At 37.4% G+C, this 27,461-nt stretch overlaps 2 protein-coding genes across 4 annotated transcripts in view; one reads left to right on the top strand and one right to left on the bottom strand.

Annotated features, from left to right (window-relative positions):
* The first annotated feature begins 312 nt into the window (after positions 1–312).
* Positions 313–20,413, top strand: AKIRIN2 (akirin 2). Its single transcript, XM_019743280.2, has 5 exons — positions 313–1,111; positions 15,815–15,958; positions 18,192–18,341; positions 19,329–19,400; positions 19,644–20,413. The coding sequence occupies exons 1-5, from the start codon at positions 877–879 to the stop codon at positions 19,652–19,654; spliced, it is 612 nt and encodes a 203-aa protein (XP_019598839.1). The 5' UTR covers positions 313–876; the 3' UTR covers positions 19,655–20,413.
* Positions 20,414–22,345: 1,932 nt separating this feature from the next.
* The window catches only part of ORC3 (origin recognition complex subunit 3), a 48,664-nt gene continuing 43,548 nt past the window's right edge, over positions 22,346–27,461 (bottom strand). For all 3 annotated transcript variants that reach the window (XM_074333280.1, XM_019743293.2, XM_019743295.2), the window contains exons 17-20: positions 25,965–26,106; positions 25,242–25,358; positions 24,255–24,334; positions 22,346–23,736 (exon numbers count right to left, since the gene is read on the bottom strand). In XM_074333280.1, the coding sequence (XP_074189381.1) occupies positions 23,631–23,736; positions 24,255–24,334; positions 25,242–25,358; positions 25,965–26,106 (445 nt within the window). In that variant the 3' untranslated portion in view covers positions 22,346–23,630. The remainder of the gene's footprint in view (positions 23,737–24,254; positions 24,335–25,241; positions 25,359–25,964; positions 26,107–27,461) is intronic.

Here is a 27,461-nt window from a genome sequence, read left to right as displayed (position 1 = left end):
CTTTCCCCACCCCACCGGTTCGCTCGCCTTCCTCTCCACCACTCTCTTACAGCCTGCTCTTTTTTCCTCTTTTGCTTAGTTCCTTTTAAACTCAACCCGTGTAGGGGGATTTAAATTCCAACCCGGAACTCGGAATCGCATGTCTTGAATGACGGGAGTCGTAGTTTCCGTGACTCCTCCCTAACCGCTTTTCACGCGGATTCTTCCCGGCAGTGAAAACCTACAACTCCCAGAATGCACGCTTGGGGGGTTGTCCACTGCTATGCGCACGCGCCCTGACGCCGCAGGATTTGAATCGGCGGCGTTGTTATTGACGCCATATTGGGGCCGGCGGCGGGTGGAAGAGTCGTACGGTGGAGGGGGAAGTGGCTGGACGTGTTCGCTAGGGCTCCTGACGCCGCTGCCGCCTTGCAATCTTTCCTCATCGACCGGCGCCCTCAAGCTTCGGACCCTACTCGAGTGTTTTGGGAGTCGCATTCCAGCCTCACACCTCACGGGGCTGGTATCGACTTCCGAAGGGTGCCGGTCTCAGCGCAGGAGCGCCTCAGGCACGGCGCACAGCTCGAACGGACGGCGGGGGCGGCCGGAGCCTCTCCCGGGGGGATCCGCGCCTGAGGAGGCGGAAGAGCCCCCCCGATGCGGCTGGCGTGAGCTGCTGACACCGCCCCTCCCGCTCTCGCCCGTACCGGCCCGGGCCACTGCCCCTGCCGCGGAGGCAGCGGCGGCGGCTCTCCTCTCCTCACCGGCGCTCCTCCAGTCGCCTTTCTGCTCTTGAGCCCGTCGGTGAGGCTCTCCTCGAGTCCCCTCTTCCCTCGTCCTCCCCTCCCGTCACCCTTCCCGACTCCACCCGAGCCCGGCACCTCAGCTGCCCCGGCCATGGCGTGCGGAGCCACTCTGAAAAGGACTCTGGATTTCGATCCGCTGCTGAGCCCAGCGTCCCCAAAGCGGAGACGATGTGCGCCATTGTCGGCGCCCACCTCGGCCGCCTGCTCCCCGTCGTCCGCGGCCGCGGCCACCGCCGCCTCCTTCTCGGCTGCCGCCGCCTCGCCGCAGAAATATCTCCGAATGGAGCCGTCACCCTTCGGCGACGTTTCCTCCCGCCTCACCACAGGTGGGACTCGGCCCCGCGCCCGCGGGGGTGGGCGAGAGGACGGGGGTTCCGGGGCGCCGGATGCGGCCGCTGGGGTGGGGGTGCCGGACTGGTCCTCGTTGTTAGCAAAGTAGCTCCTCCAGCCTCGGAGACACAATAGAAATGTCTTGATGTGAAGGAGGCGGGGGTCGGGAGGTGGGGTGGGTAGGGGCTGTGCCTTGCCGGGTACTGTGGGGAAGAGGACGATCCTTTTCTTTGGGCCGAATGACTGGAATTGAGTGTTTCCGTAGTCTGGAGAGCCCCAGCGGAAGTGATCAGAGAGGGCGATATTATTCATAAATTTAGGCGAGAGAAGGGTCACATTTCACTCGAATATCGATGTCTGTCTCCTCGAATCGATTGGTTGCAGCTATTAACTCTGGGAGTGGGTGGTTTGAGGCAAGGCGGCAGCCCCTCCTCCAGTTCAGACATGGCTGATTTTAGTACAGAAGGGGGTGGGGGGGGTGTGGATGGATGTCACTGGGGCGAGATCTAGGCCTGTCATTAATCACCCACAAGAACGCCACTTTGGCTGAGTCAAGACCTGTTTCCCTAGCAGGGTCAACAACAAAGAAAATGCTCTTCCCGAGTCCTGTAATATGATCACACTATACGTCTGGACCTTGAGAAACTTGAACTTTTAACGAAAAGCAAATTCTGTTGAAAATTGGGGTTGAGCAGTTACTTTTAGTTGGAAGTGCTTTATTTCTGCCCAACAAAGTAATGGGAGAAAGCCTAGGCCTTGAGAATAATAAAGAAATTAACCCAAGATTCCAAGGGACTTCAAACTATTTTTGCTTTTCATCTTGAAACATTTTCTAAAAGTGACTGGGGAAATGCCTTTTGGCTGCTTTGTACTGTATGTGTGTGTATGCCCAGTGTATATACTCTGAAAATCCTTGTGTGCCCCTGGCACAGTCCTAGGATAGGCTTTTGTGGGCTGGTAGGATAAACCTGTTTCCTTTGTGTGTGAGCCTTTGGTAATAATATGACCTGTAGACAAAGCCTTTTCATAGCTTGATGTAGATATTTTCTTATCGTTAGCTAAAAAAAAAACAATCTGGGCAATACATACCACCCTGTAACTTCCATTTGGATTTGACTTAGTTTAGTTTTGTGTCTTTTTCAGGTCAAATTTTTAAATATCCTTCCCCAAATATATGGGGCTACCTTTCTTTTCTATTAAATATTTGATCTAACTTAAGGATATACTGTTATAAAGTTGTAGCGAGTTTGTCGTTTTAGTAAAATGGTATCATTGAAAATTGAAATGATACCATGGAATCTGTACTTAACTAATTAGGACACTTAAAAATAGCTCCAGCTAACCAGCAATAAATTTCAGTCTACCCTGTGAATTAATACAGTGTTAGGTTTAGGATTTAAAGTGTATCTCAATGCTAAAAGAGATTTGAGCATATATGATAAACCTGTCAGGGGTTATAACGTTTGTCCTCACTTTAAAGTGAACTTACTCAGAAAGAATTGTAATCCTTTGCAAATTTGTCATTTCATTGATATATTTGTAGCATTGGCTAATGCATATGGCTTCACGTTATCTCAAATTTCAGTTAAGTGGGTAGTAAAATAATTGTTTAAGCCTACTAATTCAAATTCACATTTTTCAAATTATTGCTGTGTCTGTTCTTCAAGGAGTTTTTGACATCTATTCTGGGAAGTTTGATATATCCTGAACTCTTAAAATCACTGTTAACTGATTTTTATTGAATTTGTTAAAAGTTATTTAGCTAATACAACTAATTTGAATATTAACATAAAAAGTTGACTTGAGAAAAGAAGCTAAAATTGTTAAAAGTTTTGAATTGTTTTAAAAGTTTTTAAAATTTCCTTTTAAAACTAATTTTGAATGACATTTTTCATGTAATTTGGCATTGTGTTTACATGGCCACTTTTGGACATGCTCCCGTATGGTTTTGTTATAATGTCATAATGGGAGCTGCAGTGTTGTGCAGGTTATCAAAGAGCTTCCCAGTTTTCCTGTCACCAAACTTGGGAATAATTTTTCCAGTCACCTAATTTTTAGATTTATGTCTTAACAGTGGTGATTCTTAAACTTTTCAAAAGTGAGTACCATTATATCCTTTAGCTGAAATAAGTATCTAGGTTGTAAATGGAAAGTGACTTACCAAATTGAGATTGTTACCGCGGAAACTCTTTTGTTTTCCTTTCATTTCTGTGAGTTCAAATGTAATTTAAACAATTTAGAACTAAAGTCCTGAAGTGAAATTTTTTTCAGAGCATGTATATAATTTATTATTTTGTCATTGTTCTCTGGATACTTATAGTGTCTTCTGATGTGTAGATGAAGCCATGTTGTGGCTTTACTAGTAGTCTCAGGAACGTGGACATCTGTTTTAAACTCTGGTTTATTTTAGTCATCCCAGGAAGGTGATTCCAAAGTTTGACTTGATGCCTATTATTTGAATCAGTATTTTTCAAGCTGTTGCAACTTCTTACCAGGAAAAAGGAAAGCGTTGGCAGATAAAGTTTTGTTGGGACACAGCCATGCCCATTCTTTTTCTTTTCCTTTTTTTAAAGTGTTGTCTATTGCAGGCTACAACAAGAGTTGAGTAGTTATGATAGTAACTGTATTTTCCCAAAGCTCAAATATTTACTGTTTGGTCTTTTACAGAAAAAGTTTGCTTATGCCTGGTCTGGGGTGTCAGCAGTTTATAGTACTCATAGATGTGGAAAAGAAAAAGTGAATGATGAGGAGGAGTGTGTGTGTCGGGGGAGGGGAAGCAGTGACTGTGGTTGGGGAAATGAATGCCTCCAGCAGCTGTGTCAGCACTCATTCTGGTAAGATAGTTAAAAAGATTCAAAGGTTTCTATCCATTTGTTTTTGAAACATCTCAGAATTTTACCATTAACCAAAAGATCATTATGCCGTTCTGAAAAACAAAATTATTTTAATAAAACCAAAATACCACACAACATTACAAGAGATAGTTAAATCCAACACGTTTTTCATTATTGTGTAATGAGTGAGTGAATGAATGAATGGTGAATGTGGATCCACTTCTGTGACTGTCTTCCTGTTTGAGTTTGGTAGGCACTTTTGTACACATTGTTTGTGTCTTATTACCAGTGCCACCGTAGGAATTGGGTTTTGGATGAAGAGTTAAATTCCATTGTAGGAACTCATTGTATTTGCTGGAAACTTGCCATTAAAAATGGAAATTGCAGTTTGTGAACGGGAAAGGGTTTACAGGAACTTAGATTGTTCAATAGACATTGATGCTTGCCAGCAAACAGAGACACCAGCTGGCTTAAATGAAGTATAAATGGTTCTAGGCAAACAAATGAGATTCTATTGGAGAAGGCAGCATTTCACTTCAGATGTCATTTATATTGAGCCAGAAGTGTTCTTAATATTTTGTGGTTATTTAGACAGCTGTTAAGTTGCTTCTAGTTTCTCGGTGGATTTGGCAAATAAACTGTTTTTTAATGGTCTTTGTACTTGGGATTTTAAACCTGATATTTTATTTAGCGCTATGTATGTAGCTTCAGTTATTTTATGGTTCTATGAATTATGCATTTAAGAATCCTGTAAGTTTATGGCCATTAAAAGCAGAATCCAGTTGTATTCATTATTGAGCTATTTTGTTTTGAAAGTAGAAAAATGAAGCCTAACTTGAGCACAGAAACACATCGGGTAAATATGGCTAGATCAGAGAGAAGTTAGCCCTTCTTTAGGTATAGATGCTACTCGCTACCGTTGTTGCCACAGAGACATAATATGAGATGTAAAAGAGAATAACAGGTGTCTTCAGTCCTTGAATGGCTTTATAGGAAAAAAAATATACTATGTGTTACTGAGGTAGGTCTTTCCTAAGAGTTTATTTAAATAGACCCAGGAAGACACAGTGATAGCAATGCTTTTTTGAAAGGATGAGACGAGATTCAGTGGAAGGGCCTAGTTTTCCATGTTTTTCCTATTTGAAAAGAAATTTGATAACTTTCAGAATAATAGCATGGGTTAAGTTTGGACCTCTTGGATAGTTGGTTCGTGAACCTAGAAAATGGTGTTGGGGTGGGTCTTTTCAAGCACCTATGACTAAATTAACCAACTTATGGTCCCTGCAGTCTTGGTATTTGTACTCGTACTGTTGACTCACAATATGTTCTTTATGAATACTTGAAACTATGGTTAATTTCTTGCTTTTGAGAAGACTACCTATTTTCAAAACAGTAGGTAGGTTTCAAAACACTTGCTTAAGCCTATATGAACCAGTCTGGCATCTGCAGAAGAGTTCTTCACAAATGAATTTAGTTTGAAAGATTTATCTTTAATATTGTTGCTGAGTGTAGGGAGTCTAGCACTCAGCTTACCAGTATTTCTCCACTTCTAAACACACCCGAGCAATGTGATCCATCTTGTAGCAAATAGATCGTGAACAGGAACGCCCATGGATTTTGAGGGGGTAGGTGGGTCATATGAATCTTTGTGTAGTTTGAACATGACTCCAAAGTTGTTATTATCTGCCATACCTTCTCTCTTAGTTACAATGCCTTATCACAAATAAAGTTTAAAAATGTTTATTGTATTTGTGAATTAGGTAAGCCTTGGCATTTCCCAAGGTTCTTAGAGATGATGCAGTTTTTGAAAAAACGTAATTTCAATTCTACCCCTCTCATCTATGCCAATTTTTAAAGACTTTTTTTGTGACAATGTATGGTTTTTTAAATTGTGACTCAGACAAATGGGTAGTGTTAATAAATACAGCAGTTAGTTTAAGACTTCGAACAATGCTTTTCCTAAGGCACTTGAAGTATATGTCTCAGTATTCCCTGATCTTTCTGGGCAATGATGGTAAACATGGATTATGTGCATTATAAAATTTGAAATAGCCCCATTTACAAGGCTTTTACCTTTTTCAGAGATTTGCTCATTTGAAAAAACACATTTTTAAAGACTTTTAGGAGACAGTATTTTATATTATGAAGTTCTGATCTTTTATTTCTAAAAGAATTGAATTATTTTAATTTACAGCAAATTTCTCATGTGATAAGATGTTGCAGCAGCTTTATTGAGCAGGGAGATAATCCTTGAAGGTAAATTAAAATTCTACTGTATGTCAAAATCGTTAACTTTGATATTTATTTTGAGCCGTTTGATCAGAACTTTGCAGTGTGCCAGATTGTGTAGTCTTTCTTGCGATGACAGGCTTTTTTGGGGGATGGTGGTAATGGTTTTTAACATTCCAGTACTAGAAAAACAGCTCATAATATACTTGTAGTTTGTCTTGGAATATAACTTAATTTCTTCCTCCCTTTTTTTAAAAACCATAAGTCATAAGTTTTTGTCACAAGTGTCATAGGCCAGATCATCCTGAAATGTACTAGTGCTTTGCAACATTCTGATTTTATTAAAATTGTAATGTTTCTATTAATACAATTTTTGGATTTGACTTAATTTTTCATTTCTAGGTCTATGCAAGTACCTGTTTTTTCTCAACATTATTAAAAAATCTAAATACTTACTCTAGAAGTCACTTCAGCTTTTATGAACCTCATTTGAGTTCCCCATACTGTGCTGGTTAGGCAAAGACAGAAAGTCTCTCTAGAGACTGATAGAGTTGCCACTGCTAATACTTTTATTAGCTAGCTAAACTTGTATAAAAATACTGTAATCTTTATGCTTTATCAATATACCTATTTTAATTCCGTGTGGACATTTATCCACATTAGCATTATTTTCACCTTTGGCAGCTTAAATACTGAGATTGGAATACTGATTAAATTACACATTTACTACTTTTGAAACCTTCAAGAAAAAGGTTCTTTTTGGGTGAATGTTGAACTTTGTTTATCGGCTGTTTCTGAAATTGTCTCAGTCTATGATGTGTATTCTAACTTTAGTTACAATTCATTTTCATTAATGTTAATTCTTAGAAAACTCCCTCTAAAAATCAAACTAAGGAGAAAGGTGCGAGGGAGGAACCTGGAAGAGTTGATTTCCTTTCTTTTGTTTCTTTTTCTTTTTTTATTAATAAGTATTGTGGCAATGATCTAGCAATTGAAGAATAGAATATAGAGTAGAATTTGAAAGATTGCAGAAAGCCAATTTTTAAAACTTTACTGTCCCTTTTACTGTTTGCCTTTTAATTTTTATAGAGGATTGCCTTGTTCCTAATACTAAAATATAATTCTCTGGAAGAAAAACTTTTCTAAGTAGTATAATTAATTTAAAGTATAGGAGGTTTTAGGGTGCTATGACAGAACAGGGGAACCCAATAACAATCCATCCATGGCCCAACGTGAAAATAGTACATTATCAGAGGCTGACATTGTAATCAGTCCTGTATGGCAAGGCTGATCTACCAGTTTAGAATACTTCCTTACTTTCAAAACACCAGTAAAACATTCTGGTTAGATATAGATGCCTAGCCTATGTCGAGGCAATTTAGAGACTCTTGAAGCATCCCTTACGTAAATATCTGAATGTAACAAGAAGATTTCTTTTAATTATTTTGTTATAGCCAGTGATAATAGTTTCAAATTTGTAGGTAGATGAGAATTATCCTCCGATTTGGTTTCTACCTTCTTAACAGTCATAATTTGAAGTTACGTAGTATGAAGTATCAATAATACATGGTAGTAATTCACCTGTTCTAACTGGCATCCTGTTTTTTAAAAATTGGCTTTCCTTGTTGTGCTTTATTGTAACTTGAGGTACCTGTGGAATACTGGCTAGGTGTGTGTAGTATATAATACAATACAATACGTGAGAGGGGAGTAGATGTTAAGAGTTTAGGCCCTGAGCTCAGGGTTGGCTTTGCCATAATCCAGCTGTGTGACCTTTCAGAAGACATTGAAGCAGAGCTTCGTTTTCCTCCTCTATAAAATTATGCACATGGTGATAGTAGTATCGCCCTCCTAGGGTTGTTGTGATGATTGAGCTTTCCTGCCCCTGAGTACTGAAGACTGTCACAATAGGGCCATCTCAAATGTGACTTTTTACGCTGTCTAGCAATCCTGTCATTTCAGTGAATAAATACCCTTGCCTTCTACTTCTCAGAAAAAATAGAAGCCATTAAATGGCAGCTTCTTAATTTTTCCCAGCACCAAACACTGCCAACATTTGTGCCTACTTGTTTCACTTACATTAATAGTATTGAGGAAGATTAAATGAGGTAATTAAAGCACTTCACATAGGGAGGGAAGGATCCCACTTCTCTCCAAAGGAACATTATCCTCTTGACTATTTTTCTCTCTCAGCCAGACCTTTGCTTTTAGTTTTAAATATTGTTAAGCCTTGCATTATAAAGTAAGTAAAACATGCTCATTTTCCTTCAGCAGACATCCAGATTCCTCCACTTCAAAACAAATTCAAAAAGCTTTCACATAGTCTATTTGTTTCCATTTCTTGGGTTCTCAACTCACTCCTACTCTTGTATTTATGTGCCACTTGTCTAGTCACCAGTGACTTGCATAGCACACAGTGAGTCCTCATCTTGTTCACCTTTCTTACAGCACACTGAGAACCCGCTCCACCCACTCTTTTTTTTTTTAAATACTGTTTTCCCCCTTCTGTAAGAACACTTCATTCACTGGCTGCTTTCTGTCTTCATCTGACTATCAAACAAGAGTTCCTTAGTTCTAGGTTCAACTCCTATCTAGCTTAATAGCTCCCTGAGCAATCACATGCGTGCTTCTGACTTCAGTACCCCTCACAGATGACTCAATTTACATCTTTAGTTTAGACCACTCCTCTCAGTTTCGGGCCATGGGGAATTTGGACCTTTTATTGTCAGAGCTTCCCAGTAGCCCTCCCTCCAGCGCAGTAAGAATTTTTGTGAAATCTGTTGACTTTTAAATATTCACAACTAATTTACAAAATGTATGGGATAAACAAAAGATGTCTGGGCTCCCAATCAGTGCCTTCTGGTGTGAATGGTAGTCTTAATTGCTTTTTTAAAGCAGAAATAAAAATAATAATTACATAATATGAATTTGGTGTTAGGAAAAATGAATATATATATATGTTAATGTCACGTAATGAGTCTCCTGAGGTAGGTCAAATTTAAATTGATTTACAGACTATACTCCTGCTAGGGAGGAGTGTGTCTACAACAGAACTACAGCCATGCAAGTGAAGGTGGGAAAATGAACTAATATTTTTGTACTTGTAATAATCTCTGCTGTTACTGCTTCTCCTCCCCTCCATTTCCTGGTATGTCCAATAATAAATAAACCAAGCACTTTTCTTTTTAATTGCCATAGTAGAGGAGTTACTGTTTTAAGCAGGGCATAGAAACTTAAATGCCCATAGTTCCAGGCAAATAATATAAATGAGTGAAGTAAATTAGGTGGGAACCAATGAATTCCAACCTTGCTACTGTCACCTGGAAACTTATTAAAAATGCAGTCTGAGGCGCCATCTCTGTCTTCATTTAAAACAAAAAAACAAAAAAAACCCCAGGTGATTGACATGTGAATTTGAAGTTTAAAAGCACTTGAGAACTTAGGCCCAAAAGGTAGCAGCCACTCTTAGCTAATTTTACCATATTCAGTCCCCACCCCCAACAGCCAACAAAAACCTTACTTTTAATGTAAAATCACCCAACTTTTAAATGTTGGCCACAAATTCACACTTGTTTGTAAAAAGAGTGTTGAAGCCAAACATGTTAGCCTGTGAATCATCAGTGTGCTGTGGGGGCGGGGGGTGGTATATGTTTTGTGTATCGTAATAAATAAGTTGCTGTAGAAAACAGGCTTGTTCTTCAGCTTGATTGAAATGCCCTGGAGTCCTTCTCAGGGAGTCTGCTCTCTGTCCTTACAAACCTTACCTTGCCTACGTGGCCATGGTTAATTGGAATTTAACCATGAAGTCCCAGGCTGGACTTCTTGCCTTGGCACCAAATGTCTTCTGTAACATGCATGTTTTGGGTTTTGGGTGGTTCAGTTTCCCCCTTCTTCTTCCCCATTGATTGCTTTTTTGGTTCTTACTATTCTGTATTTTTCTAGCTTATAAGCAATTTGAGGATATACTTGCAGATAGTATAAAGCTAAACAGCAAAATCAACAGTGTTAACATATCCCTTTAGAATCTAGTGTAATATAAAATAGAAGCGTGAAACTTCTTGGATGTCAGGGAGGAGACACCTGCTGATTGAGTGTTGTTGGGCTCTGCGCTAGTGACTCCCATGGTGCAGCTAATTTGTAAAATTTATACTTAGACCTGCAGGATTTTAACTAATTGAGTCATTTATTTCAAATATTAGGTTGGTGCAAAAGTAATTGTGGTTTTTGCAATTATTTTAAACCGCAATTACTTTTGCACCAACCTAATAATCATTGGCTATTATAGTACTAGTGAAATAATAGAATTTGACCTATAGTGATTATAGTGTTTCTTCCTCTTCTAGGAACTAAATGAATGCTTCTTAAACAGTAAAATACTATATAATGTAAATTTAAAATCTAAGCCAGTTGCTTTTGAAGTACTGTAGATAATACCCTAATGTTTATATAATTGTGCCCAGCTATATTATGCTAATTAGGATTCATATTAATTCAAGTAGAAGGTAAAACTAGATATAAGTTCACAGTCGTGTTAGTTTGGTTTCAGGTCCCTGGTACATAGCAATAATGTTAAAGCACATTCTTTTTCCTTAGATAGCTCATGGCTAGATAGCAACATTGTCCTTAAGGTTCCTTCAAGGAGAACATAAGAACTGTTAGTTTCTGAACAGATGATTATGGGAAAATAGTCGGTTTACAGAGATTGGCCTCCATAGCAACTCTTAATTGTGTATTTTAATTTATAAAGTAGCCATGGAAATGTCAAGTATGTAGTTCAGAGCTCTAGATTTGGTCTTACTTGGAACATTTTGTTAGTTTTAGGTCTTAATGGCTACTGCAGGTTTTCTCTACTTGTGTACAGGTTTTCCATTTCATTTGTGTTCCTGCCTAGAACTGACAGACTTTGAAGATTTATTTTAACCCCATTGTTTATCTGTTGAAGTGAACTTCATTTTGTTTTTTCAAAATGATATGCCATTGAAAACTTAGCATATAAGGTGGAAAAAAGGGGTCTTATACTTAAAACTGTAATGAAACTTGATGTTTGGCCTACTAATGACATCAGTAGGAAAACAGTAAGTCTATACAGTTCTAGGCCAAAAGTTTAGTGTCACATGTCACAGATTTTTAAGACATTTTATGGACTCTAGAAAAAAAGATACTTAGTTCCTCGCCTCTCCCAATTTTGTGGTTCCCTTTAAACATATTTTTAGTTTCTTCTAAATCCATATTCCTCCTTTTGCTCTCAGTCCCATCTTAATGCTGTTTTTCTTAACATCAGCTCAGTTACGTTTTTATCCTATCAGCTGCTTTCTCCTGCTTATATTGTTGATCTTACTCATTGTATCCAGGCTTTCTAAGTAATCATTGGCAACTAAGAAGAGTAAAACAGTTTGGAAGTAGGCTTAATATTGTGTCAAGCCAGGCCTTTTCTTTTCACATTTACCTAGATTTTTGGTTGTTTTGTTTTTTTAGTATCCCAAAGGAGTAAATGCTGGCTCATTGATAATCTGTTAAAGAATAGTTTTATTCTCCTCAATCTCAGTGGCATTTACTAGATTTGGGAATGAAAATGCCATTAGTCATAGAACTTGCTAGTAATGATTGTCACTTAGCACAGTACAGTGGAAAAGTCTTGGCAGTATTCTGTGGTAAAAGTGATGTAGTTTTTAGGATTTTGAAAAGTGATATACAACCATTTGTGGTGTAGATTATCATGCAGATAACCACATATTTTGCTGCAAATTTGGGTCTGTGCTTTGTAAGTATGAAGGCTGCATGATTAAAACTGAAATGTGCAACTGATCATATAAATGAAGCTTTGGTTTTTTCTTTAATGGACCATAACTTGTGTAGGTAACACAATGTCAGATGTTTCATATACTGGGAATAAAATGTCACTTGCTAGTTTGATAAGAGATGGCTTGATTTAAGTATTTTAAGACTAACTTTGTAGATGGATGGAAGGCCTTTAGCTGGTATGGAAACAGCTTCAGTCAGGCAAGTATCTAGGTTGAGCTTAAAATGTGAGTTATGGTATTGAATTGAATCTTGGGAAATTTCTTGAGTTACAGCTTCAAAACTGCTTATACCTCTGCACTGAGATAAATTGAGCTTGAGGCTTCCAGTTAGCTGTTTGCTACTTGTGCTGCTGAGATCTTGGTCAAGTTGAATTGGACCAGTCACTGCATGACAGTGTTGATCGTGTATCTCCACTATTAGAGCATTTGAGGGCACAGTGAGGCTTAGATGACATAGTTGCATCATATTCGATGTAAAAAGCAGTGCAGGCAATAGCACGCGAAATTCTTCAGCTCTGACTGAGAATACCAAGTGCTGGCAAAGATGTGGAGCAGCTGGAACATTCATTGCTGGTGGGAATGCAAACTGGTATAATTACTCTGGAAAGTGGTTTGGCAATTTAGAGTAAAGCCATGCATGCACCATATTATCAGGCTGTCCAGTTCTACTCATAGGTATTTACCCAAGAGAATTGAAAATTTGGCCACCCATAGACTTGTACTTGAATATTCATAATAGCCCCAAATTGGAAACAATCCATTAAAGGAGAATGGATAAGTTCATGAGTATTTCACACATAATGGAATAATCATTAATAAAAAGGAATGACTGATTCATGCAATAATATCATGTATGAATCTCAAGCATTTTGCTGAGTGAAAGAAATCAGACACAAAAGTCTATACACTCTTTATGATTCCATTTATATGAAATTTTAGAAGAATCAAAACTATAGTTACAATAGATGAGTAGCAGTGGCAGTGGTGAATAGGAGCATGAGAGAACTTTTTAGGGTAATAAAGTTATTTATTATGGCTGTGGTGGTTCCAAGATTATGTATGCACTTGTCAGACCTCATTGAAGTATACATTTAAATTGGTGGATTCATTTGTAAATTACGTCTTACAATTCCTTAGCTTTTTGTGATGCCTCTTATTGTATGGTTTATGAAGCTAAATTTTTAAAAAATTTAATCAATGGTAGGCTAGGTATTTTTTGCGACTATTAAAAGAACACATTAAATTTGTTACAACTATTCTTTTGGTACATCTTAGTTGTGCTTTGGTTGATTTTGTGAAGCAAAAGGAAAACTAAAATAACCGAAGAACAGTTGTGTGGCGATCTAAGAATCAGGTCATACAGAAGATGCTACAGTCAGCTTACTCTGCTAGTACATTTGAAGTTTCTGGTTGTGAATAAACTTTAGGATGCTTTGAGTAATCAGGGTGATGGTAGCTTGGAGCAGAAAGTGATGAATGAAGATTGCTGTCTGTCAGAGATCAAACCATCATTACTTTGAAACCTTTTAGAATATTGCTACTGAAAGAGTTCTTTTATTAAATAATAAGAATATGTGAGCATGTGAGCTTGTCAAGGTTGGTATGGGATGTTGCACTAGTTTTATTGGACACCTCTGTGAATCTTAGGAAACCTATTTCTATCAAGGAGCTTAACTGTTCAATAGACAGCCGTTTTATTTCACACCAGTAACTTTGTTTCTAAATTACAAACTATTTCAAATGAATAGAAAGAAACGGCACATACCTTTTTTTTTTTTTTTTTAAAGATTTTATTGGGGAAGGGGAACAGGACTTTATTGAGGAACAGTGTGTACTTCCAGGACTTTTTTCCAAGTCAAGTTGTTGTCCTTTCAGTCTTAGTTGTGGAGGGCACAGCTCAGCTCCAGGTCCAGTTGCCCAGTTGCTAGTTGCAGGGAGCACAGCCCACCATCACTTGTGGGAGTCGAAGTGGCAACCTTGTGGTTGAGAGGATGCGCTCCAACCAACTGAGCCATCTGGGAGCTCAGCGGCAGCTCAGCTCAAGGTGCCATGTTCAACCTTAGTTGCAGGGGCGGAGCCCACCATCCCTTGTGGGAATCAAATCGAACTGGCAACCTTGTGGTCGAGAGCCCACTGGCCCATGTGGGAATCGAACCGGCAGCCTTCGGAGTTAGGAGCATGGAGCGCTAACCACCTGAGCCACCGGGCCAGCCCTGAAAATAACTTTAAACAAATGTGTTAACATTCTGAAAAATATTAACTATAGCTAAAGCATCCCTCACAAAACCAACCTGAAAGTTAATCATTCCAATGTGTGATTTTTGTGCTTAAGATGCACACTCATGTATATGTAAACAGGCTTATTTACACATAGTATTTATATTTACATAAATGGAATCATAAATGGATGTATCTTTTGCCATTTTTCTTTCCCTTTTTTTTCCAGTTAAAATAATGAAATGGCATAAATCAAAATGTTTAAGGGACTGATTGATGATGTCCCCTTAGAGCCTCTGTGTCTCAAAAGCCCTAAAGTTCTTCTTGCTAGGGAAACAACATAAAGTGAGAAAAGAGACATGAGAAATAAATATATACCTAAGAAAACCACCAGTATTAATTTTTAAAAAAGGATTGTTCTCACATAAATCTTTAGCCTTCAATTGAGTTTTTTAGTTCATTTTTAAATTAATGCATCATTGTAGAATTGTTAAAATTACACTCCATTATATTTATGAATCATTTTATTGCCTGTTAGTTGCCACCATAACTTTAAATTTTTGTTAAATTAAACTTTGGATTGGGATTGTTAACTTCTTAGGGTGTACAGTCAGTCCTCACTTCATGTCACCGATAGGTTCTACAACATTACACAAAATGATGTATAATGAAACCAGTTTCACCATAGTCTAATTGGTATAAACAAGGGTTTAAGTTCCTGTAGCATCTCATCACTGTTACAAGGAACCTCAGGGAGGGATTTCCTGGAGAAGCTAAATGGTAACTGTTTTGAATTAAAAATCTTTCTAAAATGAATCACACTGGCCTAAAGGATGTGCTCAATAATTTTACCCGATTCCATGATTGTGGTTGAAGATAATGGATCTGTGGTGTAGTGGTTCTTCCTGAGTCCCTGTAATGTAGCAACCACTTTACATGGGTTTGTACCCCCAAGATTCCGAACAAAACTTTACTGTTAATGCTGTAATATTCATAGGTTCTGTTTATCTTAATATTAATGGTTATGACCATTTAATGTATAATTTTTTAGTTCCCATCTGTTCTGTCATTTTGTTGACCTGCAGTCACTTTTCACTGGCATGTGCTTGTATATACATAGCCCTCCCCACTTCTAATTATTAGGTTGGTGCAAAAGAAATTGTGGTTTAAAAGGTTAACAATTGCAAAAACCGCAGTTACTTTTGCACCAACCTAATATTTATGGTCTAGGAAAAGCCTGTTAGTTTAATAGTTCTATATGTGGTGAATAAATGACCTTTGAGTTTGTGACTGTTAAAGAACCTAAGTTGTATGTTTTAGTTCACAGATTCCCCTTATTTTTACATGGGGTGAAAAAACTTATTTTTTTGCTAATCCGTGCTCAAAAAGAATGGTATTGTGGAATAGCTGAATCTCAGGTCGTGTGTATGTGCTGTTTCTAAATGAGTGCCCACTATTAATGCTGAAATTTATCCCTCCCAGAACATCAGTTTTCTGGATATTATTTGAAGAGAGTATTTTCAGTAGATTGGTTCTACTAAATAATTGTTGGAAACCCCACCTTTTTTTTGTTTAAACTTGAAAGTTTTATCTTGCCAAATTTTAACTTTTTTCTTAGAACAAATTCTGTACAACATAAAACAAGAGTATAAACGCATGCAGAAGAGAAGACATTTAGAAGCTAGTTTCCAACAGACGGATCCATGTTGTACTTCTGATGCACAGCCACATGCATTTCTCCTCAGTGGACCAGCTTCACCAGGTAACAATAAACTAAGTGAAAGGAAATGTTATTTAGTATGGGAACAGGTAATCCTTTATTCAGTCAAGCTCCTATTTCTCTGCTTGATTTTTTTTTAAACACTTAATACAAATAATGCATGATCTCTTAAAAATATGGTACAAAATAAGTAATTGCTGTCTGGATTCTCACTACTGAAAGACAGCCACGTGTATATAAAATCCCCTAAGTGGACTTTCCTTATAGTGCTATGATATGCATCCTCCATTAAAAAAAAAAGTAACAGTACACCGTGTGCTTGTCTGTTAGGTATACATGTACCTTGCCATGGCTGAATACTATGCCATTTTATGGATTTCTAATAACTATGTAACCATTAGATTCACACTATTTACAAAAATGTCCCTGTGCATATACCCTCATGCACTTGTCCTGTTAGGATTCCTAAAAATGGATTCTTTGAGAGTATGTTGTTTTTACCTACCTTTTGTGGGAGGGAGTAATTTGCAAATATACTTTTAAAAAAACGGGCAGGAAAGTGAGGGCTATTTGAACTGAAGGGGAAGTAAAGTTTCTTGCTGGAAAAGAGCCATCAGAAGTACTCTTACCTTTAGTAAAGTTCTCAGCAAAAGTTTGTTTTGTGACAGTAGTTGCCTACAGGGATGGGAAAACTTGCCAGAATGAAAAAAAAAAAAAGCCAAAAACAAACAAACATGCAAAGGCTATAAAACAGTGAAATAAAGTTAGATTAGGAGACATGAACTTGTTCAAAACTAAATTCTACAGTACTCCTGCCGATTTGGGAGGCCAGGTATACCGTATTCGCCGTGTATAATGGGCACCCACATTTCTGGCCCAAACTTTCAGGAAAGAAATCTTTCATTTTATCTTTTAATTCAAATTTTTATTTGTTTACATTTAGGTACTTCTTTTTTGCATTATAAAGGAATTTTAGCATTTATTTTTCAACATATTGTGGTACAAGAAATTTTATATAACAAATTACAAAACACAAGCACAGATACAAGGTACAAGAAATTTTATGTACCTGTAACAAATTTACAACATTTATGCATCGTAGAAGGCCAAGAACTCTTCGTAATTACAAATAGTCGTAAGTTCAACAAAACCGATGATCATATTCTAGGGTATTATTTTGCATACAGATATTGTTACTGATTCTGGAGTTATACTTTTAACTCATAAGTATAAATAAAAGAATTAAAAACATTTATATAGATACGGAATTAGTACTACCCACATACAATGTGCATCCTTGTTTTTCCCTCACAAATTTAGGCAAAAAGTACATATTATACACGGCAAAATACAGTAAGTAGGTGAAAGAAATGTAAGGGGAAGTAAAGGTAGACTAGACTATATCAGCAGGAAATGAAGATCATTATCCATTGGTCAGTTTATTTCTTAGAAGATCAATTAACTGGTAGCCTCAATGAAGCTGGGAATTTGAAAGTAAATAAAAGATAGCCTTAGTGGTAGTTATGGACTACTTTGGCTGGTAATAAAGCTCCGGTATACCCTATTCTTGTGATAATCACAGCTCTAACCAGCATAGTTAGTTAACTGGTCCCAGCCACGGCAGGTTATAAAGAGCAGGTGAAAAGACTAATTAGGGCTGCAGCAGAGACAGACACACAAAGCAGGAATGTGTGCAGCAATGGCTGTCATAATGGATGGCTATCTTAATCCCGAGTTCTCAAAAAGATATATTTCAGGTGTTTTGAGAAAGGAAGAATGTTTTTGGGAAATCGAATGCCTTAAGTAATACTTTAAGAAGAATGCATTTTGAAGAAATATTTTATATTTAGTATCATCTGATAATACCAAGTGGCTGTTAGATTAATAATCTCTGGACTCTGAAGGACTCTAAAACCACAAAATACTGAGTATTATGGGATATATTCTCAGTATTTATTTTTACAAAGTGGACTCCTGACTAGTATCCCTAATAAAAAAACAAAAACTTTAAGTTTGTTTATAAAGGAAATATAAAGGAAAAAGTCTGAAAGGGAGTGGAGAAAACTACAAAATACAAACAAACATAAAGTTTTTGTTTTTATTTTGTAGTTTTCTCCACTCCCTTTCAGACTTTTTCCTTTATATTTGATTGTATACATCTTGCTATGTTTTTCCAGTCACAAGCAAAAGATGCAAATGCCACCTCCTGTGTTAGAAGACACTTGCTAGGATAGCTCTAAATCAGGTGCCTCTTGTTGCTGTTCATGTTACACAGGGACTTCCTCTGAAACATCCTCACCGTTAAAAAAAGAGCAGCCCTTATTCACCCTACGGCAGGTTGGGATGATCTGTGAACGTTTGTTGAAAGAACGTGAAGAGAAAGTTCGAGAAGAGTATGAAGAAATACTGAACACAAAACTTGCAGGTATGAGATTATCTCTAGTCCCCCAGAAACTCACCGTAAGAAATGCCTTATTTCCCACGCATACTTCATGTCATTTAAATTACTTTCTGTACACTGGTACAATATTTTTTCCAAGAACCAGAGAATTTCAGTTCACGAAAGGAAATGAACATTTATGTAGCTCACTCATGGCCCTCTTTAGTGACCTCAAGACATAGTATTTGTTAGCCATGTAGATCAGCAGCAGTATTATTAGTGAACTAGATTTTTCTTTTGATGTCCCTGTGCTAAAAACTTGACTTTGACTGTTTACCTCAGTTTGGTTGGATATTTGGATTTTGTGTTTCATAACTTTGCCATAAGTCTAGAAACTTGAAATAACCTAACTGGCACTATGTACATCACTTGAGTGTATCAAGTCTTATTTCAAAAAAATTTTTTAGTAAAATTTGGTAACTTAATTGCAGTAAATAAAATTTGTTATGTATGGCAACTTAATCAGAATTCCCCTCCAGATTTTTATGGCACAGATTTTACTGGATATCAATACTGTATAAGTTGTTTGATTCTTAAGAGTTAAATCAAAGTGCTAATATAAGCAAGAGAATTTGTTTAGTTATATATAACATCTTCTGTGGCATCTGATTACGTTTTAGGTGTATGTTTTTGGGTGTGTCATTTTTTTAGCTTTTGGTGTCTTATTTCCTCTCATTGCAATAAATTGCCTTTCATAGACCACTTATAATAAACTTTCAGAGTAGAAAGATACCTTTTCTCCTCCAAGCCTTTTATTTTCAATAGATTAAGAAATAATCCCCATGCAGCCTATGAGGTGGTGTGATTTTGACTAAAATGTTGGTTTCCATTTGATATACTATTATTGTGTGATAAGTGCCAGTTTAGAATTGTTTCACTATACGTGTTGTATTTTTCCGAGCTTATCTGGCTCTTATTTTATTAGAGGGCATTTTGCAAGTCATGTAATTGACATGTACCTTTTATTTCTAGAACAATATGATGCATTTGTGAAGTTTACACATGATCAAATAATGCGACGATATGGAGAACAGCCTGCTAGTTGTAAGTATTGTATATATGAACTGAAAACAAGACAATTTTTTAAGGAGAAGACATTTACTATAATATATAATTATCTTCATACCCAAGAAGAAAATTAAACAAAACGAGGAAATAGGCAGCAAAGTTTACTAAGGCTTATTTTTGGTTACTTAAATACGTAGGGCAGTATTAGGGATAAAGATCTGGTATGTGTTTGAATTTTGAACTGGACTTTGCACTAATTTTCCTTTTCTCCCCCTTTAGATGTTTCATGAATCACATTTTCTGCATTTGTGGGCTGCCTTGTTCCTTGTTGAGTTGTTGCAAGAGGTCCCAATTATGACACGCAGCAATGCCAACACCCCCCTGTGAATACAGGTTATTTCAAGCTTTTGTCAGTGGCAACCACTCTTAGGCAGCAACTGGTTTTGGAAATTTCCCTGATGTCAGTACAACCTGGATGTGGACCTTTGCTACCTGTATTAATACCAGTGGCCTCATTTGCTGTATCATTACAATTTGGCTTCTTATATTAATATGTTTGAAAAGGATTAAAGCTGGTATTCTAAGAACATGCCCTTCACTGGTTGTGTAAATAAAACTGTAGAATGACACTTCAGATGAAGTTAGTGTGATTTTAATTGTGCACTACAACCAAGATGTAACCAGTTATTAATAATTTAGAATGTAATCCCAGGACATTATCAAGCAAATAGCCTACAGTGCTTCCTGTGAAATAGTGGAGGAGGGCATTTCTGTATTCCAGGACTTCTTGGGGTTTCAGAATGGGTTTATATGATTTCTCTCTCTCTTCTTCTCTCTCTCCTTCTCTCTCTTTCTCTGTAGTTTTTATTTATTCTATCAGTCTTTTTAACAAATGTTTATTGCTGCATTTTTCCCCCCTGTGTATCATTGTTTTACTGCCCTTGTAGTACTGGAATTTAGTTGGAAGAATAAAACATTTACTTCTAACCTGCTTGTTTTTTAATATACAGATGGGTAGTATTTGAATAAAGCCAGTGTTTTAAATGTGAGCATTTTCTAGTAATCAATGAAGTTAATTTTCTAATAAGGTTTAAAAATCAATCTTTTCATTTACCAAATCTAAGGAAGTGCTATTTTCAAAACCTGAATCTGATTCCAAATTGCTTCTCTTTTGATTGCATAATACAATGTTATATAACTGATCAATTTTAACAGCTGTGGAATTTTTACCTCAAATATCAGTAGAATACAAGTTTGTTTGTTTTTTAAGGACGATAGATACATAAAAGCACGTTTAACTCTCTTTCAATACATGCTTTTCAAACATAGCTTTCCTATAATGAAGTGAGCACAAATGCTTCAATGAATTCTTTTGTTGAGTTCTATCTAGTAGTATATTTCCACTAATTAAACCAATCATAAATATATTGGGATATATATATATATATATATATATATATATATATATATATATATATGAAACCTAATTTGTGGAAGAAAAATGATTTTTCCTTTTTAACTTTGGTGATTATAGCTCAATTATTTGTTTAAAACAAGGCCAAAAAGAGGTATAGGGCTTTCATAAACTCCTCAAATAATTATGTGCCCAGTTAAGTGTTTGAGAAACACTTGTATAACACAGGGTGGCCATAAATAAGGTGGATAATTCTACCTGGTTTTAATGGCCTAAAACAGATTCTCAACCTCAACACTGCTGACAATTGGAGCCAGATTTTCCTGGCTGTGGAGCTGTCCTGTGCAGTGTGGGAGGCTCAGCAGCATCTCTGGCCTCTACCACTAGGTGCCAGTAGCACCTCCCCCCCCACCCCCCCCATTTGTGACAACTAAATGTACCTCCAGATACTGCCAAATGGGAGGAAACAGTCCTCAGCTGAGAACTACTGGTATAGTGGGATAGCATTTTTAGTAGAATGCAAGTAGTAAGTTGAAGTATGAAGGAGTGGGTGTAGAGGGAAATGTAAGTACATTTTACCCCTTCTGAACCCCCAGTAAAGGTTTAATAATGAACATTCTTTTAAATGAGCATGTGTGAATATTCACATTTAAATTTATAAAAGAACTGGTTTTTATACAAGGTACACTAACAGGGAAACCAGTCTGAATGGAGCCACAGGCACACCTTAGAGACATTGTGGGTTCCGTTCCAGAGCACTGCAATAAAGTATCACAATAAAAGTGAGTCACATAAATTTTTTGATTTCCCAGTGCATATAAAAGTTACATTTACACTATACTGTAGTCTATTTAGTGTAAAATAGTACTGTCTAAAATAATACACATGCCTTAATATTAAAATACTGTATTGCTAAAAAATGCTAATCATCTGGGCCTTCGTGAGTTCTCATTTTGCTGCTGACAGAGGGTCTTGCCTCCATGTTGGTGAAAACGCAGGATCTGGGAAGTGCAATAAAGCAAAGCACAATAAAACAAGGTATGCCTGTAATATAGTTTTAATTCTAGGTTCAACTTTGATCAAGACTTTCCTCCACAGCCAAATTTCTTATCACCTTACCAAAAAGTCCTAGCTATGGGCTACTCACTGATTTTAAGTAGTGTGTGAGGTAATTCCAGAAAAAAAGAATGTGGGTAACTTCTTGGATTTAATTATAATTAGATGTACTCAATAGTTGATGACTCTAGTCCAAATACTAACCACCCATGACCTTAGTAAGGAAGATTGTATTAGCTGCCTAAGGGATTCTGAATTCCCAAACATCCCTAGAATTGATTTTAATAAACAGTTGTCATTCTTTTACTAAAAGACAAGTGCTGGTATGGTACAGCCCTTCAGTTACTGTGATGTGTTCAATAAACCCCTGATTAACAAGGGCACATTGCCAGGTGTAATTCTTTGTATTTTTGAGAAAAAATAAGCATAGGCAATCTGAGAAAAATGTATTGGAGGTTTAAAGTATCAAAACCATCTTTGGCCAATGGCAAGAACTTACATCCCTATAGAAAATGGTTTCCAAATGACACATTTATTGCATCAGCAATATTAACGAGAACTTTTAGGAAAGATCTCAGGTTCTACCCCAGAGACTGCTTTAGAAGATGGGGGAAGGGAAGACTGTTGGAATCTGTTTAATTTGCTCCTTAGGTGATCCAAGGAGCTAGGGTTGGAAGTGATTGTCACTGGGTTCTCCTACTCCCTTCAAAATTACACAGTAATTGGTGTTAATAAGTGAATATTTGCTAAGGACCTAACAGCCTGTCCCAGTCTACTAAGACATGGCACCAGCAATTCTCTGTCCCTACATTTGCCCTAGGTAAGGAAAATTAGATCCAAATCCTCGTCTCATTCAAAGACAGTTCCAGTAGTCCTCTCTCCTGCAACCATTTTCTTTCTACTAGTTCATTCCCATAAGCATAATAAACATGCTATTAAAAATCTTTTTGTCCTATAATCTCCCTCTACCATGTTTCCCCAAAAATAAGACCTAGCCGGACAATCAGCTCCAATGCGTCTTTTGGAGCAAAAATTAATATAAGACCCGGTCTTATATTAATTTTTGCTCCAAAAGACGCATTACATTACAGCTGACTGTCTGGCTAGGTCTTATTTTGGGGGAAACGGTAGGCTCCATTACTGTTTTTCTGCTCTATAATAACCTTTAGCGCAAACTCAAGAATTTTCTAAACTTCCAATCTCCCCCACCTTTTTTACACTAACTTTAATCAGGAAATCTTTAAAACAGAAAAGTTGAAAGAACAGTCCAATGATCCACTTAGTTACTATACCATACTTGCTTTATGTGTACATATTTAACTGTTTCAAACAACATATACAAGCTGCAGCTCCTAAAAATGAGATGGTTCTATATATCTTAGGTACCATTATCCTACTTAAAACAATACTTCCCTAATTTAACATCCAGTCCATATCAGATTTTTCCCAAAATGTCTTGGAGCAGAAATGAGTACTATTAAATCAACTGCAAATAATCTATATTCCTGGATAAGAGAATGTATTACATTTACACACTATGTTCAGGAACAAAGTAATGATATGAAAATTACAGTGATAATGTGAAGTTTTAGTTATTACGTTAAGCATGTTATTTGTTGGACTGTAAAGTACTCCAAAGATGTTTTGATACATTCCTGTTGGGTTTAGCAGTCTGCTTTCTGGTTAAACATCACACAGGGATTACGAATTTCTTCCTCTCCAAAAGTCTTCCTCTAGTGACACGAAAGTACGACGGTCTCTTAAGTGTGGTTCTTCTGGCTTCATTCATTTGCTTTCTAGCAGCCTCCCCACGTTAGCCTTGCCACATGGTCAGTCTTCTGTTTGGTAGGTTTTATAAATCCTAAAAGTTCTAGTTCAGAAACAGCTCTAATAAACCGAGCACTGGAGGCTAGCTAAGGAAATTGGCCATGTTGTAGTTTGACAAAAAGGGGTTCAAATCTCGACATTAAAACATTACTTGGTAAACTGAAATATAGGTCAAATATACGCTAAACTATATCCCTTACTGGAAAATGTTAAATGTAATTAGAATTCACTGTTAAGACACAAATAGAAAAGTGCTTAATGCTCATCTAATTCTAAGTTTTCTAGTATGAAAATTCCCCCCCCCTTCTAAAACTACATTAATAAATAACCTTACAGAAATAGAGAATTCAATAATGACAGTTTTGCATATTTTTGGTGAATTCTGTAATGTCTTTGGTACGTTTTAGACCAAATATTTTAGATTAAATTCAGAATAAATATTTAGAAAGGAATTATTCTGGGATGGTATGATTAATATTAACAAGTAATAAAGTTGGTTGGTGCATGCTCTATAAATCTAATGTAGATCTGGGGAAATTATAAACATTCTGTATATATTCTTAGACATTATAGAAATGGTTTTTAAAGGATACTGGATAATTTCATTTGTTTCTTCTGAGGTCATAGAATTTGCATCCATTTGTTCAGCAGCTGTCACAACTGTTGCAAAAGCCTTTTGAGAGACAAGACAGAAGAAAATAAAAATCTCCACCATTGCCCGAGATCTTTAATTGCACTTGATGGCTCTGTATGAACCCAGGTCAAGAACTGCTGCTGCTGCTAACTGGCACATTTTAAAAAATTAAACACCAAATTTCAGATTCTCAAAACTACACTGATGATCACTTTAAATCAAGTACACATTAAATGGTAACAGCATGGTTTCTGAATAGCCTTATTTTCAGAGAATTAAGAAATGTGCTGAGAAAACTAAACTAGTCAGAGCTGAACAGTAAAGGATGCTCTATCCTATACTCCCCAACCTCCAATACCCCAGGAAAATGCCTGTTTTTCTTGGAAGCAGTCAATTATGAATATTTTTAAATGATGAAAAAACATCTGTCAAAAGGGCCTTGTTCAACAGAGTTAACTTTGTAATATTGTGAGGGAAAGAAGACTTACTAATCATAAAGAAGAACAGTTGTCCAGTGCCTTGCCAAGTATTCTTTGTACTTCCGGATTGCTAAATCTATTGTGCAGTTATTCCAATGTTTTTATGCAATAAGGGAAATGCTAGTTAATACACTTTTTTATTCTGTAGAATAACAGAACTGACCTACACTGTTAGCTTTTGCTGTTAACGGGGGGTAGATCCCATACTTGTTCTGACCTGGCAGGAACACAGCACTGGCTGGTTTGAGGCGTGTGGGGTTAGAATGCAAGGCCTGGGAGGGGTTGTGGAGCAGTTTTGCTGCTTTTCTGGAGGACATAAAGTATGAGGTGATTTATGTTTTCCAAACAAAAGACAAGACTTGAAATAAACATGAGTTCCAAAGTACCAAAAGTACTTTTAAAGACATGGCAGGAAAGTTGTCATGGATGGTAGACAAATACACAGCTTGCTCTTTTCCCCGACCTACCTCTGACCAGTCCACAAGGTTGATGAGCCGGCTGCACTCTAGGTGCAATTTATATGCTATGCAGATGTCGGGGGCGACATTGGGAATGCAGCCTTCTTCACTTTTCAGTGCTTCATTCTAAAAATAACAGTAAACTAAGATGAGTACCTTTGAGGAAAATGATAAGGAACAAAACCAGACATTAATAAACCCCCTAACCTAAACTTAATAAGCCAGTAACAGGAGTCTGGTTTCCTTTATTTAGTGAGGTGCATTTACTCTCCAGCAGTTAGCTAGTAGTGCTTGTTTAGGATCAGGTCTTGGTCACAATCCCCCTAGCTCCTCATCACTGGAATACTCCCAGGATCAGAAGACAAGCATAGTTCTCATTTTAATCAAATTATTAATTTCTTTTTCATTTTAATCATAACATTAATTTCTGAGACCGTAATGCATTTCTGGTTTCCATAAAAAGTTTATGGAATTCTTTGGACTTCAATAAAATGCCATTTCCAACATGTAAAATTATCTGAATTCTAACAATCACTCTCTGTGTTAATAAATACCAACACACCATTATCAAGGCTGTAAGTTCTCTCTCAAAGAAAGACTTGTCAAAACTGCAGATCGTAACCCCTACAAAAACCATCAGTGTTTTCCAACTCAGATGAAATCCATGGTTTTTGAGAAACAAAATCTCTCACACAGAGACTATAATATATACTCCCAAAGACTGCTACCTACCTTGAGATAATAATACGGATTGTTCAGTGCGGTGTGGAGAGCCATGCGGGGAGCAGCGTTCAGGCGCTCGCGGAGGGTGTGGGCAGCGCTGCAGTACAGCGCCTCGTGTAGAGGCTGCGTCTCTGGAGGCAAGAGGTGTTCTCTGAAAGAGCCAAGTCAGGGAGCAGCTTTTAGATAAGCACAGGTGTAATCTCAATATAATATTTTTGGCAGTCCTCTGTGGAAGACAGCAATTTATACTTAAAGACCAAATTCAACAACAACCGAAAACAAACAAATGAAACAACCCAAATACCAAACCCAGTGCAGGTTCACTGGGAATTGTACCTCTTCCATATGATGTTTTAAGAAACTTCCAGACTCTGGAGTACAAGACACTATATTTCAGTTCTAATTTAAACTGTTAGGAACAAATGTACATAAATTACATTTTTGCTCAAAATCTTTTAAGGTAGAATTTCTTAAAGTATTAATGAATACTCTCTAAATGTAAGTTGTTTAGAAAACTGAGATATCCACATTCCTTCCCATAGCAAATGTTTCACTCTTGGCAGTGTTAAACACAAACCTCAGGTCTGGAATTCAGAGTTTAGGAAATTCTTTCTGGATCACAGAAAATGTCTTACTGTCTCATAGAAATGATACCTGTTTTTTATATGGTAGAATTACTTTTTACTTTGGAAGGCAGAAAACGCTAAATTTTAGTTTCAGAGTATTAAAAAACAAGCAAGTTGTTTATTAAAATTTCAATTATTAAAACTACTGTGACTTGGGATTCCTCTCTCATATATGAGCTACGTGACAAACCAATTTTAATGAAATCTGAACTTAAAAAATAAAGCATTAAAAAGTTCACTGAATGTATAATGAGCCCATTAGCTGGTTTCTACCTTGACAGTGACATTGGTCTTTAGTGGCCTGGAGGGAAGCAAATTGGAAGGGGAAAGCTTTGGCATACACAGCCCAAAGATGGAGTAACAAGTCACTAACTTGATTAAAGTAAACTCACATACCTTTATAAAGATTCCTGGGGCTTAGTCCAGTCCTGGGCTTCAAGTATTTTGGCCACATGACAGATTTGTATCAGCTCCTTTTTGCCACCAGTGCGGGTAGAACACAGCATTAACCCCCCCGCTCCCCAGGGAAGTTACCCACTTCTTCCTGGTGTCCTGTCCTGGCTTGTTCCTTCTGGAAAGGGTACCACTGCCTAGAAAATCCCTCTACATCTGCTCCCCCCGTGTGGTCGGTGGCTTAGAAGAGAGAAGGTGAAGAGTATATTAGCTGCGCACATCTCTCCTCCCTGTCTCAGGAGTTCCTGGCCTCTTGCTCATTCCACTTCTAGAGGTTGTCCTCCAGAGTCAATCCGAATAAAATCATTTGCAAAGAGTGTACAGTTTTGACTTGGCCCTGAGGACTAGCATTCTATACCTCAAGTACTGCCAACATCTTACTCAACATTAAGTTAATTTAGCTGTAGCCTCAGGATTTCTGTGATGC

The sequence above is a fragment of the Rhinolophus sinicus genome, linkage group LG05 (genome assembly GCF_036562045.2).
Source record: "Rhinolophus sinicus isolate RSC01 linkage group LG05, ASM3656204v1, whole genome shotgun sequence".
Lineage (NCBI taxonomy): Eukaryota > Metazoa > Chordata > Mammalia > Chiroptera > Rhinolophidae > Rhinolophus > Rhinolophus sinicus.
The sequence above is the reverse complement of the archived record's forward strand: the minus strand, read 5'-3'. Positions and strand labels throughout refer to the sequence as shown.